At 56.9% G+C, this 15,297-nt stretch overlaps 1 protein-coding gene across 2 annotated transcripts; it reads right to left on the bottom strand.

Annotated features, from left to right (window-relative positions):
* Positions 1-313: 313 nt before the first annotated feature.
* Positions 314-14,340, bottom strand: LOC128846548 (CMP-N-acetylneuraminate-beta-galactosamide-alpha-2,3-sialyltransferase 2-like). 2 transcript variants are annotated; one of them, XM_054045716.1, is made up of 8 exons: positions 14,187-14,340; positions 11,090-11,692; positions 7,483-7,673; positions 5,913-6,092; positions 4,945-4,990; positions 3,837-3,956; positions 2,831-2,887; positions 1,665-1,707 (listed from the first exon to the last, which is right to left on the bottom strand). In XM_054045716.1, the coding sequence occupies exons 2-7, from the start codon at positions 11,372-11,374 to the stop codon at positions 2,858-2,860; spliced, it is 852 nt and encodes a 283-aa protein (XP_053901691.1). In that variant the 5' UTR covers positions 11,375-11,692; positions 14,187-14,340; the 3' UTR covers positions 1,665-1,707; positions 2,831-2,857. The 2 variants fall into 2 exon arrangements, with proteins under 2 accessions (XP_053901690.1, XP_053901691.1); XM_054045715.1 differs by lacking the exon at positions 2,831-2,887 and having other exon boundaries at positions 314-1,707.
* Between the last annotated feature and the right edge of the window lie 957 nt (positions 14,341-15,297).

The raw sequence follows: 15,297 nt of genomic DNA, 5'->3' as shown, positions 1-15,297 counted from the left end.
TCTGAGTGACTGGCTGAACACGAAGGACTGAGTGGACCTGTAGGCTCTGAAGTTTTACACTGTTTTGCTTTTGAGTGCAGTTATGTAAAAAAAGTCTACATTTGTAACTTGCACTTTCACAATAAAGAGATTTCACTACAGAACTTGTATGAGGTGAATTGAAAAATACTATTTCTTTTGCTTATCTGGTTTTCAGTGCAAATATTTTTAATAAAAATAATAACATAAAGTAAGCACTGTGCACTTGTGTTCTGTTTTGTAAGTGAAATCAGTATATTTGAAAATGTAGAAAAACATCCAAAAATATTTATAATAAATTTCAATTGGTATTTTATTATTGATTAATGGTGCAATTCAAACTGCAATTAATCACAACTAGTTTTTTAATCTAGTTAATTTATTTTGTGTTAATCGCTTGAGTTAACTGCAATTAATTGACAGCCCTATCTGGACCCTACTGTTACTTAATTAGTTACACTCCTGTCTTATGGAGCGATGGTCACCCAACGGCCTTCCAGTGTCATTGAGATGGGCCTGGCTGTGAGCCTTCTTCATGAGACACATATCCGGTGAAGGAGCATAGCCATGTGTCTGCACCCCCAATAGATCCAAAAAATCCATTGGCCTTAAGCAGCTCCCCCCACCCCCACCCCCATCCTGCTGCTGGTTTTACTCTGGATACTCCCTTCTTGTAGATTTCGCAATCTCTTAATTGGCATCTGGCTTAGTAGGCAAATAGGCATCACTTGGTGAGGCACACAGTACACAACAGCCAAATGCTAGACAGGGAGCAGTCTATTCCCCCCGCCTGCAAGGGCCCTGTCTGAAGTGTCACCTCCTGGGGACCTGCTTTCACTGCAAGGCTTTAAGATGCTCATTTCCAGTATGGCTACACAATGCCTTAAATATTACCCAGCAGCCATCCATGGCACAGTGCTGATGCCCAGGGGGGATTACTGGCTCTCGGGAAAGACCTCGCATGCCTCCCTTTGGTTGATTACTGTGCACACAGCTGTCCCGGGGCTCCCTGTAAAACCCTGTGCCCCCCTGTGAATGGCTCTTCAGCGTCTCTTCTCTCATTCATATTCAAAGTAACCAGCGAGCAGGTCACAGGCACCCCGAAAAGCTGCAGCAATGTGCGGCTGGGCAGCACCACACACTGCAACGCCCCTGGGCGGCTTTGGGCAAGTCCCAGAGCCGCGGTTCCCCAGCTGGCCAATGGGACCCTGCCCAACCTCCCGGGGTGTTGAGAGGGTAAAGCCATTGCTGAGTGATGACGGGGGGCTGGCTACTGGGATAGCAAGACACCCCCCTCCAGAGCTTCCCCTCTCAGGGAAGAAAAGCGAGAGGAATGGGGCAGCATGGTCAGTATCTAGCTTTGACGAGTACTTGGTTCTGCTGCAACCCCGAACAGTCCCGCTCCCTGAGCCAGTGGGGCTGGGCGTGGATAGCGGAGCACCCACGGGAGGAAGCGCTGCCTGTCCGGGGGATGGCGTTAGGGTAGCAGAGGCTGAAGACGCCCTGGAGAAGCCCCCTTAGCTAGTTATAAAAGGAGATTTTGCCTTTGGCTGCCAGTTTCTTGATGAGGGTGAGTTCAAAGCCAGCATTGTGCACACCGGTCTTGTGGAAGGCTCCAGGGTAACGGTTCGCTTCCCAGTAGTGGTGCCAGTTTCCATTGTTGTCCGCACCGTAACCAAACACTGCCACCTGCATGCAAACAGGCGATGTCAGCAGAGCCCCACATGAATTGGGGGGTGGGAGGGAGGAGTGTCCCAGGGGTTAATATGAGCCAGGGCCGGCTCTAGGCACCAGCAAAACAAGCTGGTGCTTGGGGCGGCACATTTTTAGGGGCAGCAGGGCCGGTGCCAGAATGCCGCCCCTAAAAATGTGCTCCAGCTGCCCTAGCTCACCTCCGCTGCTGCTGCTGCCGCTTGCGCGCCATGGTGCGCGAAACAGCTAATTCGCGCGCCGCTACTCACCCTCCCTCCCAGGCTCTCAAACCTGGGAGGGAGGTGGAGATCCCAAGTGGCCGCAGCGTGCGAAACAGCTGATTTGCGTGCCGCTGCTCCCCCTCCCTCCCAGGCTTGAGAGCCTGGAGGGAGGAGGCAAGGCTGGGGATTTGGGGAAGGGGCGGAGTAGAGGCAGGACCGGGGGTGGGGTAATTAAAAAATGGGGGGGGGCAGCCAAAATTGTTTTTGCTTGGGGCGGCAAAAATCCTAGAGCCGGCCCTGGCTGGGGCTCACTGAGAGAGGGGTCATTTGAGGTATTTTATTATTTACATGTAATAAAAAGAAATAAAACAACATTTTTAATGGCTAAAACAAAATAAGAAATCCTCCCCCCATTCAAAAAATTATTTAAAAAAAGGCACAAGGCCCTAGCCGGTGAGCTCCCCAGGCCCCATGCTGTGCTCCTCGGGGACCACGCTGACCTGCCCAGGCCCCACGCTGAGCTATCCTGGTACTACGCTGAGCTTCCCGGGGACCACACTGAGTTACCCTGCTACCATGCTGTGGTCCCCTGATATCATGCTGACCTGCCCAAGCCCCACGCTGAGCTGTCCAGGTACCACGCTGAGCTGCCCAGGTACCATGCTGCACTGCCCAGGCCCCACATAGCACTGCCCAGGCCCCACGCTGATCTGCCCAGGTACCACGCTGAGCTGCTCAGGCACCATGCTGCACTGCCCGGGTACCACACTGCACTGCCCAGGTACCACGTTGCACTGCCTGGATACCATGCTGAGCTCCCCTGATAGCATGTTGAGCTGCCCAGGTACCACGCTGGCCTGCTCAGGTACCACGCTGACCTGCTCAGGTACCACACTGACCTGCCCGGGTACCATGCTGACCTGCTGCTAAAGGGAAGCTCCTCTTATGGATCGTAACTGGTTAAAAGACAGGAAACAAAAGATAGGGCAAAATGACCAGTTTTCAGAATGGAGAGAGGTAAATAGTGGTGTTCCTCAGGGGTCTGTACTGGGACCAGGCCTATTCAACATATTCATACATGATCTGGAAAAAGGGGTAAACAGTGAGGTGCCAAAATTTGCAGATGATACAAAACTACTCAAGGTAGTTAAGTCTAACACTGACTGTGAAGAGTTACAAAGGGATCTCACAAAACTGGGTGACTGGAAACAAAATGGCAGATGAAATTCAATGTTGATAAATGCAAAATAATACACATTGGAAAACAGAATCCCAACTACACATATAAAATGATGGGGTCTAAATTAGCTGTTACCACTCAAGAAAGAAATCTTGGAGTCATTGTGGGTAGTTCTCTGAAAACATCTGCTCAATGTGCAGTGGCAGTCAAAAAAGTAAACAGAATGTTGGGAGATCATTAGGAAAGTGATAGAAAATATCATAATGCCTCTATATGGGCAGGGATGGTGTCCCTAGCCTCTGTTTGCCAGAAGCTGTGAACGGGTGACGGGGGATGGATCACTTGATGATTACTTGTTCTGTTCATTCTCTCTGGAGCACCTGGCATTGGCCACTGTCGGAAGACAGGATACTGGGCTAGATGGACCTTTGATCTAACCCAGTGTGGCCGTTCTTATGGACTTATGCATGGGTACCATGCTGAGCTGCCCTAGTACCATGCTGCAATTTGGGGCAGAGGCGAGCAGGGACACCAAGGGGGCCTACGGGCAGCCAGCTGCAGCAAGGGTGGTGTATGAGCTGGCTGCCTATGGTTTCAGCATGGAGGCTGAACCTGGCATCTGCTCCAGACTCCTCTGATCATAGCGTCTGGACAACATCTGTCTCCAACTTTTCCTGCCCTCATCACAGGCCAAGGGCATTGGCCCCACCCACTTGGACACTTACCTGATCACAGGTGTGCAAGGCAAAGAGCAATGCTGTGAGGCCAGTGGATGGATACCTCCCATGGTGCTGTGTCCACTTGTCATGGATGTATTTGAGAAAGGCAGGGTTCAAGATTAGCACCTGAGAGGAGGAGAACAGAACAGGGCCAATGCTATGAGATTCTGTCATCATCCTACCCAGTACCAAGAGGCCATGCCCGGAAGGCGCAGACCTACCCCTGCTCACTGCTGACACTCCTGTGTTCATCACTGTCCTGGAAGGGCTAGAGAATATCACAGTGAGAGCCCGTCTGGGACTGTGTGCACAGGGCTGGACACTTGTTGATGGGGCAGAGATTAGTACCTAAAAAGGGTGAACTTAGCACCCATCAGGGCAGGAGCTCTATTGGATTAGTCTGCTCTGCTCTGAGATGAATGGCGCATCCTGGGTCTTGGCACGCTGCGGGCAGTGCGTACCACCCGGTGCACAGCAGGAGAACACGCGCCACAGGGGCAGCCCACTCCTGAGAGCCTTCTGGGACACTGTAACCAGCTGTTGCCGGAAATGGCCAGGCCTGGGAATGCTACTCTTGGCATGCCAGGAGGATCTGGCAGAGCTCTCTTGCCCTTTGCTGTTTCCGAGCAGCGTCAGGAGCTTGGAGCTCTGCACTGGCTAGCTAGGAAAGATGGAGAGCTCCTGCAGCCAGTTCTGAGGAACACGGTCTATGAGGCTGGACTGGTTTGTCGCCTGAACGACTGGATTCCTAGTGTGTCTCAGGGATCCCAGAGCACAACTGGCCATCAGGCCTTTAACATGCTGGAAGCCATTTTACAAGCACCTGCACCAGACTCTAACGTACATACTTTGTGTCGCCAGCTTCCCACGCAAGCGGGGTCCATGGTTAGTCCTTGGCCACTTGATCAAAGTTTACGGAAATTCTTAGACCCCACCCCACCCCCACCCCCACCATTAAGCAGTGTCAGGAAACTGTAAATGTCTGGCAATGTAACCGTAAGGGCCTCTGATAACCGTCCTCCCCACAGACTGGCCATCCTCTACCCAGAGTCGGGAAGCAAATGTCCAGCACATGAGGTGGCTGGTGCTGGCTGTGTCCCCAGCCAGCCCTTACCTTGCTTCTGTCGGCTTCAATGAACTGTTTGACTCTTGTGTACGTGCTACAAAGGAAGAGGAAGCATGGTCAGTGGAAAGTGGTGTCTTCCGTACCATATGCATGGCTTGCTTCTGGCCCCACCCATGACTTCTACAATCCACCAGGGATGAGGCTAATGCCTGCGCAGACCTTTTTGGGAGCTGAATGGCTGCCTCCTCATCGGTGCATCTGCTGGAGCTGCTGTCTCCTTGGCGCCATGCACTAACCTCAGCTCAGGAGCCAGGATGCCTTTCAGCACAATGCCATTAAGCCACTGAGCCAGCCCCTGGGCGCTGTGGAGCGTGTCTGAACACCAGTGCTGGAGCCATCAGCCATGAAACATGGCCCTTCCCCAAGGTCTGTACAAATGTTCTCACCCTCTCTAACCTGCTTCAGATCTGCCCTGTCCTTCGCCACCCTCTGGGGTTCAGTGAACCAAGCAAACATCATGTCTGGTGTGTGCCTCAGCCTGAGGGGGAGGAGCCCCTGAGCCTATCAACCTCCCAAGGGAGCCACTGAGCCCCCTCAAGGGACAAGGCAGAAGCAATCTAGCTTCCCAGAGTAAAGCCCCCATCCTGGGGGAAGGGGCAGCGCCAGTGTCCTGGGGACCCTCCATCCCTCATCCTAGGGTGGGGTCATCCTTCTGGGGGGCCTCCCGAGTTCCCTCTCCTTGGAGAAAGGGGTGAATCAGCTTCCATAAGTCAATGGAGCCTGGGCACCACCTAAGCCCCATCTCGTGTGGGGATTTGTGCTGTGGGCACACTGGAGCCCACTGCCCCCTGGGATGAGCCAGCACCCCCAGAGCCCCCTCAGGCGTTGCATCTTGGAGAGACCCCAGAGACTGCTCAACCTCCACCAGAGGCAAATGAGCCATGCCCCTCTGGAGCCTCCTGCCTGGGACACTTCCCTCAAAGGATCCCCCCGAGCAGATCAGGCCCCATGCTCACTAGCGCAGCTCGCCTGTGGAGAAGGCACTTGTCACCCATTTCAGGTCCAGTGGTTTAAAGGGGACAAGCACCAGGTGGACCCCAGGAGGGAGGTCCACAGCGCTCTCTGGGTACATAAAGCGGTGCGTTGTCCTCGTGCCGACATCCTCCTCGAACCCAGCAGTCTGCGCCCTGTTCATCCTGGGGGCACGAGGAGAGAGCGTGGCTCAGTCTGCTGTAGCATGCCCGGCCATACATGCTGGGACCCTGCACTCCCAGCCTCCCAGGGGCCCTTCCTGGCCAGCTGGGTGGGGATGGGGCTCAGAGCCTGCCCTGGCCAGCTGGGTTAGGATGGGGATCAGGGCTCGCCCTGGCCAGCTGGGCGGAGATGGGGCTCGGGGCCTGCCCTGGCCAGCTGGGCGGGGATGGGGCTCGGGGCCCGCCCTGGCCAACTGGGCGAGGATGGGGCTCGGGGCCCGCCTTGGCCAGCTGGGCGGGGATGGGGCTCAGGGCCCGCGCTGGCCAACTGGGTGGGGGATGGGGATCGGGGCCTAAGTTCCCTCTAAGCTGTGTGGCCATGCGACCGTGCAAAAGCCTATTAAGCACCGCACAGGAGCTCAAGGCTGTGGCCTCTCCCCTAACCCCGGACCCAACCCAGCCCAGCCACAGACCTGCCACGGGCAGGGGAGACATGCCCCTCCCTTGGCCCAACCCGGCTCCGGCCTGGACCTGCCGCAAGCAGGGGAGAGGTGCCCCTCCCCCAGCCTCAACCCAGCCCCAGCCCAAGTGTTGCTGCCGGGAGATAGCGCTGCGGGGAGTTCTCTCTCCCCGTCACAGCCCCAGGACAGCCTGCACCCCCACCTGGAGCCCTCACCATGCCCCCCCCAACCATCTGCCCCAGCCCTGAGCCCCTCATCCCTGGCCCCATCCCAGAGCTCACGCCCCTAGCCGGCTGGGTGGGGGATGGGGCTTAGGGCCCGCTGTGGCTGGCTGGGTGTGGATGGGGCTCAGGGCTCACTCTGGCCAGATGGGGGCTCAGGGCCTGCCCTGGCTGGGAGGGAAGGATGGGGTATGGTTATTGCTATGGCTGGGAGGATGAGCTGGGGCAAGAGAGCCATCCTGGCCAGCAGGGAATAGGGGGGCTCGGAACTGTCTGTCGTGGCCGGTGCTCACTGGGGCTGCTAGCCCAAGCTGGCTGGTTTTTTACTTTCAGATGTAGCCCCAGAGCTGTGCCCCGCTCTCCTCCAGCAGCTCCCAGATGAGCTGAGGGAAGACAGTGGGCGATGGTGATACAGATTCCAGGGAGTGCCTCCTACACGGCCTGGGAACTCCTTCCCGCCCAATGACCAGGTGGCCCTCAGCAGCCTGGCTGCAGCACCAGGTGCCTCCTCACTGCTTGTTGGGAGGGAACAGCGCCGTGAGACACCCCCGGGGCAGGACAGGGTCCCAGGTTCATCTGCGCCTTTGCTGGGGCTCCATCCCAGGCCTGTGGGCAGAGATTTACTCTGCTCGACCAGAGTGGCTGCAGGGGGCCGGGCCCATTGGAGAGGTGGCTGGAGAGCAGGGGGTGAGCCAGCTCTGTCCCACTCACCTCAGAACCCAGTGGTGGGAGTCGATCTCTCGCCCGTAGTGGGAGCCCCTCAGGCGCCCAGAGTTCCCTACCACTGCACACGTCCTGCAGCGGGAGGGGTCCCAAGCATCCACCATTGGGGATGGGAGAATGTCAAACATTTGCTGGATTATTCCCTGGAGCTGGGCACGGCTCTTCGAGCCCTGCAGCTTCTAAAGGAAGACCAAAGATAGGGCATGTCTGTGGTGCCACCAAGCCCAATGCCCAGCAGGGTGGTAGGGCCTGGGGGCTGGGCAAGGGCAGGCAATGCCTTCTCTGCAGGGGCCAGAAGAGCTGTGAGCCCAACCCCGCTATGCTCAGAGGGCACACAGCACACCCCAGCTCCTGCTCTGTGACACCCCCCTTTTTGCAGTCCTCCCCACCCTGCCTGCGCAACTTTGCCTAGGGCTGCCCCAACCTCCCTGCCAGTGGAGCTCTGCTGGCCACACGGGTGCATCTCCACTAGGTGTGTTGGTGTAATGAAGTTGGGAATTTCTGAATAATTTGTATGACCCTGGTGTGTGCCTCAGTTTACCTGATACATTGCATAGTTACCCAATAGGGGACAAGGATTAAGTTTGCTCTCAGGGCAGACTAAGGGTCACAGGTGTCGACTTTCCAAAGTTTCCCCAACCCGTCCCACCTCTTCCCATCCACACTCCACCCCCACCCCACCTCTTCCTGCCCAGTTCTGCCCCCTCCCCTGAGTGTGCCACATCCTCACTCCTCCCCCACCCCAGCCTCCCTGCATCCTGTGAAACAGCTGATCGTGGTGGGGGGAAGGAGAGGGAGGTGCTCCACCCTCTGGTGGGTGGGAGGTGCTGGGAGGTGGGGAGGATCGATGGGGGGCTGCCGGTGCATGCTCAGCACCGACCCACCACTTTTTCCCCGTGGGTGCTCCAGCCCCAGAGCACCCACGGAGTCAGCGCCTATGCTAAGGGACATAGGTCTGGGTGGACTGACGCATCATTAAGGAACTGGTTGAAATTCACCCAGTTCAACAACAGGGCCAGAAAAAACAATGCAAGCTCCAGTGCCTCCTGGATTTCGCTGTCTCTCAGCAGGGCAATCAGGCAGAGAGCCCAGTTGAAGACCGAAGGACTGGAAGGTGGGCAGTGGGGCTTCTGGGGGACGCTGGGAGTTCTCTCACCTGGGAACTGACACAGAAGGTCAAATTGAGAGAGAGACAGAGACTGAAAATAGCGTTCACTACAGCATGGCTGGGGCTCTGGGCTGACCAGACTGGACTGTGCTAAGCTTCACTTCTCTGTGCTAACCTAAGGACTTCCCATGCTGTGTGCCAGGGGACTGGTTTGAAACCCCTGTTTGAGTGTCCCTGTAAATACTTTGCGAGGTGCGTTAATCCCTGCAGAGTGGACAAGTCTCTCCCAGGAATCTGTCTCAGTTGGACTCACTGAACAGAGCTCACAGTATGAAGCAGGAGTACTGCAGCCCCCGAGGTTCAGTCTTAGGAGGCAGTGAGACTGGGTGGCCTACCCTGAGGAAAGAGTGAGACCCCTGGGGGTCTGGCACATCAAAGGGTTCCTCCAAGAGACTGTTCCAAAGCTGGGGGTGTAGCACTGAGCTTGTGGCTCCATGAGGTAGCTAACACACAGTCCCATCCTGATGCAGACCAGGTCAGCTGAGCTAACAGGCCAAGTTAACACCGATGGGGAGCCCAGGCTTCCCTCGATCTGTGATCTTGTGGGAACACTCCAAACAGCCTGGCCTTCCCTTGAGTGTAAGTGTCCTAGTGAACACAAGGCCAGAGAGTGCAAGCTCAGCTCATGGGCCCCTGGTTGCTCCCTGCAGCTCCCACTCTCTGGGCTCCCAGAATTGCTCCTGGCAGAGCTAAGCACAGCTGTACAGGCAGCTGCAGGTGTCAGAGCAGGGAGCTGCAGGCAGTGGACAGAAGCAGCCAGCAGGGACTTGGGAGGGGCCAGCTGAGCAGCTTGCCCTGCAGACCAGAACTGCCGGTAGGCGTGCTGGTCGCTGCCCTTTTCTATCCCAACCTTAGGGTTACCATTCGTCCGGATTTACCCGGACATGTCCTCCTTTTGTGTGCTAAAAATAGCGTCCGGGGGAATTTGTAAAGCACTCACAATGTCCGGAATTTCCCCCTCCCCTGGCAGAGCAGAGTGAGCGGCTGGGAGGGCTGCAGGAAAGTCCCGGGCTGGACTCCGGAGCAGCTTCCTCCTCCCTGCATTCTGAGCCGGCCGGCAGCTCCTCCTCCTGCAGCCCGCTCCGGCAGCCCTGTGCAGGGCCAGGGACCGGGTTTTGTGTTGTGCAGGGGAGCTCAGCCATGTGTCCGGCTGGCACAGAGCCCAACACCCTGTTCTGAGCAGCAGGGTAAGGGGGGGCAGGAGAAGGGACAGGGAGGTTCTGGATGGGGCAGTCAAGAAACGGGAGGGGGCTTTTGGAGGGGAGTGGAGAAAGTTTTGGGCAGTCAGGGTACAGGTAGGGGGTAGGGTCCTGGGGGGCAGTTGGGGGGGGGTCTTAGGAGGGGGCAGTTAGGGGACAAGGAACAGGGAGTCTTAGGTAGGGGGTGGGGTTCTGGAGGGCAGTTAGGAGCAGGGGTCCCAGGAGGGGGCAGTCAGGGGACAAGGAGCGGGGGGTAGGGGGCTGGGAGTTCTGGGGGGGAGCTGTCAGGGGGCAGGAGTGGGGAGAGGGATCGGAGCAGTCAGGGGACAGGGAGCAGAGGGGTTTAGATGGGTTGGGAGTTCTGGGGGGGCTGTCAGGGGGCAGGAGTGTGGAGAGGGATCGGAGCAGTCAGGGGACAGGGAGCAGAGGGGTTTAGATGGGTTGGGCGTTCTGGGGGGGGCTGTCAGGGGGCAGGGGTGGGGAGAGGGATCGGAGCAGTCAGGGGACAGGGAGCAGAGGGGTTTAGATGGGTTGGGAGTTCTGGGGGGGGCTGTCAGGGGGTGGGGAGTGGTTGGATGGGGCGTGGGAGTCCCAGGGGTCTGTCTGGGGGTGGGGGTGTGGATAAGGGTTGGGGCAGTCGGGACAAGAGGCAAGGAGGCTTAGATAGGGAGTGGAGTCCCGGGGGGCAGTTAGGGGCAGGGGTCCCAGGAGGGGGCAGTCAGGGGACAAGGAACGGGGGGAGGGTTGGGGGTTCTGGGGGGGCGGGAAGTGGGAGGGGCAGGGGCGGGGCTAGGGCGGGGCTCCTCCCGTCCTCTTTTTTGCTTGTTGAAATATGGTAACCCTACCCAACCTCCTCTTCCCAGAGGGATCCATGTGGGGGTGAGAGGAGCACAGAACAGGCTCTCTGTGTGGGCAGCTGCTTGGGGAATGTGAAAGCACCCTGGCCCGGCCCTATGCCCCCCCAATCAGGGAGCACGGCAGCAGGGGCAAGCACCCATCCCCACTAGTCTCTGCTGGCCTCTTCAGCTGCTACAGCCTGTCTCCTGGGACCAGTCCTACGAAAAAGCCAGCCCTTTGTTTGCTACCCACCCGTGCCATGGTGCCATGCCCCAGTCTACTGCTTTGCCCTTGCCGCAATGCTCTGAGGGGCCCAAGGGTGGGCTCTGCCGCCAACAGCCACAGTAGGAGGTGCCTGCATTGGTTTAATTGCTGTGATTCTGTAACTCACCAGCCACCACAACAGAACGTCTGGGGCGATCTTGGAGGTGTGCACCGTCAGCAGGGGATTTATCGCTGAGTCGTACCGTTCATTAAACCAGGCTGAGCTGCTGAGCTCCACAATACATCTGGCACAGCCACAGGGCTTGGCCTCTGAGACAGACAGAGGCCGCAGCATGTCTCCAAGCCTCGAGGAAGAGCCAGAATGCCCCAGGTACAAGGACTGATGAACCTGCCACAGGACAAGCACTGTGCACAGGGCTGCAGCAGCCCACAACTTCCTCCAGTGCTGCATCCTTCACTCCACCAGCTCCTCCCTGCAGAACTTCAGTGGGTCCGTTCCATGGGGAGGGGGCCCTTGTGTGCTGTTCAGGGTCACTGCCTGTGGGTACCTGGGCCCCGTCGTAGTTTCCCTGCTCTTACGGGATGAACAGGAGCCTTTCCTGAGTAGCTGCAGATCCCCAAGAACAGAAGGAAGGGACAGGCATGTCCAGCACACACACGAGCCACTGGAGGTTTCCAGCCCTGATTCCCAAGTTAGCATTAGCACCAGTCCCCCATAGCTCTGTGCAGGGGGCAGCTTCTTCCAGGCTTTGGCTCTCTCTGTCCCAGCCTGAAACAGACCAGATAACGAGTATCAGTACAGATTACAGTGCCAGGGGAGAGTCTTGCAGTGACTTGCCATCACTCAGGACAGAGTCTGACAGCACTGACTAGGCCGAGGACAGGAGGAGGTGATACCTGTATGGTCTGCAGTGGAGTTACACTGGAGCTGGACTGGGTGGGAGGATCACACCACAACTGGCACTGATTCTGTGCCAAGATAGTGCAGAACTGAGGCTGCAGTTTTCAAACTTTGGAACCAAAAGTTGCGCACCTCAATCCAGAGGAAAGCTTCCAGCGCTGTGGGCAAGTGAGGTGGAGGCACAGTTCCTGTGAGAGACTTATAAACCCTCCTGTTCATCTATGTCATAGCCACATCTGTGGGTAGGTCATCCCTATGGGACCTAGCTGAGCTACAGGGGCAGAGCTAAGGTGGTTTGAATGTTCCGGCTTTCATGTGTTTCTTTCTGTAATTAAAATGCTCCAATATGTTTTTCTAAGTAATGTAAATGTATTTGTAATTTATTGTTACGGTAATGGCCGGCGGGGAAAGCGGAGCCCTGGCCGAGCTCTCCGCCCTCCTCCCGGGGCTCCGGCCGCCAGCGGAGCTGCAGTGGGCTCGCCGCCCTCCCCCCGGCGCTCCGGCTGGTCGGGGAGAGCGGCCGGCGGCCCGGCTCGGCGCCCTCCCCTGCCGCGCTGGGGGGTGAGGGGGGGGAGGGGGGGCGGAGGCTTTTTTTGCCTTGGGTGGCAAAAAAGCCAGAGCCGGCCCTGGTAAGTAGATCAGGAAATGTCTAGGAAGACACGATTAGGTTTATCTCTTTTTATTTCTTTATGGCTTGTGGATTCCTCTGTGCTAACCCCAAGTGCGTTTGTTTTGCTTGTAACCTTTAAGCTGGACCTCAAGAAAACTATTCTTGATGCTTAATCGTCGTAATTGTTTTTTTTTAACCTAGCAAAAGCCTAAGTTCCCAGATGTATTTTCTCTCTTTTTTTATTAATAAAATTTATCTTTTTTAAGAATAGAATTGATTTGTGTGTCTTAAGAGGTTTGTGCACATGCTGTGTAATTAGCTGGTGGCAACAGCTGATTTCCTTTTTTTTCCCTTTCTCAGCTCTTCCCGGAGGGGGGGTGAAAGGGCTTGAGGGAACCCCACAGGAAGGAATTCCCAAGTGAGCCTTCCTGGGCTCTCAAAGGGGTTCTGCACTTGGGTGGTGGCAGCATCTACCCATCCAAGGTCAGAGAAAAGCTGTAAGCTTGGGAGTTTAATACAAGCCCGGAGTGGCCAGTATTAATTTTTAGAATCCTTGCGGGCCCCACTTCTGCACTCGGAATAACAGAGTGGGAATCAGCCTTGATAGAGGCAATACAATTTCCAGGCACATGGATAGCCAGTGCAGGGTTCTGGGGGGTTCCATGGTATCATAGAGGTTAAGGCCAGAAGGAACCTCCTGCAGGTCACTAAATATCACCCACTACAGAAAGGATGTGGACAAATTGGAGAGAGTCCAGCGGAGGGCAACGAAAATGATTAGGGGGCTGGGGCACGTTACTTATGAGGAGAGGCTGAGGGATCTGGGATTATTTAGTCTGCAGAAGAGAAGAGTGAGGGGGGATTTGATAGCAGCCTTCAGCTACCTGAGAGGGGTTCCAAAGAGGATGGAGCTAGTCTGATCTCAGTGGTGGCAGATGACAGAACAAAGAGTGATGGTCTCAAGTTGCAGTGGGGGAGGTCTAGGTTGGATATTAGGAAAAACTATTTCACTAGGAGGGTGGTGAAGCACTGGAATGGGTTACCTAGGAAGGTGGTAGAATCTCCATCTGTAGAGGTTTTTAAGGCCTGGCTAGACAATGCCCTGGCTGGGAAGATTTAGTTGGTGTTGGTCCTGCTTTGAGCAGGGGGCTGGACTAGATGACCTCCTGAGGGCCCTTCCAACCCTAATCTTCTATGATTCTATGATCCTGGTACCCCTGGTTTGAGCCCCAAGACTTGAACTAGACCAAAGCATTTCAGTCCTCAGGAGACTAAGCTGTTGTGTGTAAAAAGCAGCAAATGGGAGCAGCTGAGGGGGTGAGGACTTGTTCCTAGGGAGCTCTAGACTCTAAAGGCCTTGCCCTCCCTCCATCTGCCTGGCGCAATGGGAGCCGACCCTTCCCCAGCTGCACTTGGCCACGCCACGGGCCTGGGTGAAGACCAAGCAAACGCTGCTCCTCTGAGGAAAGATGCAGTCAGTGGAGAGCCAACATGGGGTGACCGCCTCATGCAGCTCTGGTGGCTGATTTAAAACAACAAAAAGCCGACCCAGGCTGGAGGCGCCGCATCCAGGAACCTGCTCCCCACCTGAGCGAGTGGGACAGTCTCCCTGCCCCTCCCCCCAGTCCGCCAAGATGCTGGGCATGCCGGCAGGGCCCGTGTGCTGGCACATGGCCCTGCGGACTGCGTTACAAAGACGCTGCTGTGCCAGAGCAGAATGTAGGCCCCGTACTTGCGCTGCTGCACACTCACCTGGGGGGGAGGGGGAGCACCTCACCCGGCGGCACTAAGACGTGAAGATGACAAGTGAGCGTCCCAGCCTCAGAGGCTGCGGGGGGGCTTCAGCATGCCCCTTGCAGCCCCCAGCACTCTCCCTGCTCGCTCACTGCGCTGGGCGGGGAGCACACTTCCGTTCTCTGAACAGGAACTATTTGTGCAGAGCACAGGGGATATCTGCAGCCCAGAAGCCTGATAACAGCTCAGCCCTGTGGAAATGGCCTAAGGAACATGCGCATTGAAGTCTGACTGACGGCATCCCAGGGCTACCAGAGCAGGGCAGGAGAGCTTGTGCTGGGCTGAGTGACTCACTGGGGGGTTTGGGGAGCCATTACTACAGGTGCTTTCCTAGCCACCCCTCAGAGTGGGTTCTGGGACTGCCACACAGCTCCCATGGAGCAACCCTGCACAGGCCTGGCCTCCCCTGGCACCCTCAGGGAGGGAGAAGCCAGAAGACCCTGCAAAGCCACATGGCTCTCAGCCCCTTGGCTGCATGGACCCATGCAGCAGGGCTCCCCAGACAGTCCCATAGGGCCCTCTGCGCCAGGGGGCAGACACAAACCTTCTGCCCCTACCGAGGGGACCTTGTGGCTGATGCCCCTTCCCCACTGGTGATCCAGACCCCACAGGATCCCAGAGAGCAGCGTATGCCAGGGAGGTGCTGTCCCCTCCCCACAACCCTCTGCAAGGGTGCCAGAGTGATGGCCCCCCACAGCACAGTGTCCAGGCCAGCATATGCCTCCTAGGGCACTGCAGACCTCAGTCCCACAGGGAGAAAGGTCAGTATGCTCAAAATCTAATGGCTGGGTTTGGGCTCCAGCCTTCTCCTTGGGATGTGCACACGCACCCCTCCTCCAGCCCCTGTCTCTCCTGCCGTCCCTGTCCCGCCCCCCCTTCCAGCAGCTGGTCCAGCATGGAGCTGCTCTGGTTTTCCCCACCCCTGCTGCTGTCACAGGCACATTGTCGCTGCTACCCAGCCTGAGGAAGTCGGGGAACGGGGTCCTGCCGGGCAGGTTCCCAGCCCAGGGAGGAGGCCCATGGGGCTGCTGATGGGGGAGGGGCTGCCTGCAGAGATGAGGCAGGGGAA

Source organism: Malaclemys terrapin, chromosome 12 (assembly GCF_027887155.1).
Source record: "Malaclemys terrapin pileata isolate rMalTer1 chromosome 12, rMalTer1.hap1, whole genome shotgun sequence".
Lineage (NCBI taxonomy): Eukaryota > Metazoa > Chordata > Testudines > Emydidae > Malaclemys > Malaclemys terrapin.
Note: the sequence above shows the minus strand (reverse complement) of the source record. Positions and strands in the feature narration are given on the sequence as shown.

Excerpts from the sequence above, each read along its gene's own strand:
- LOC128846548 (XM_054045715.1), bottom strand. The coding sequence starts at position 11,374 with ATGCAGCACTGGAGGAAGTTGTGGGCTGCTGCAGCCCTGTGCACAGTG. Across the intron at positions 6,093-7,482 it reads TCCCACCACTGGGTTCTGAG|GATGAACAGGGCGCAGACTG; the intron begins GTGAGTGGGACA and ends TCGTGCCCCCAG. Across the intron at positions 4,991-5,912 it reads TCCACAGGCGAGCTGCGCTA|CACGTACACAAGAGTCAAAC; the intron begins GTGAGCATGGGG and ends CTTCCTTTGTAG.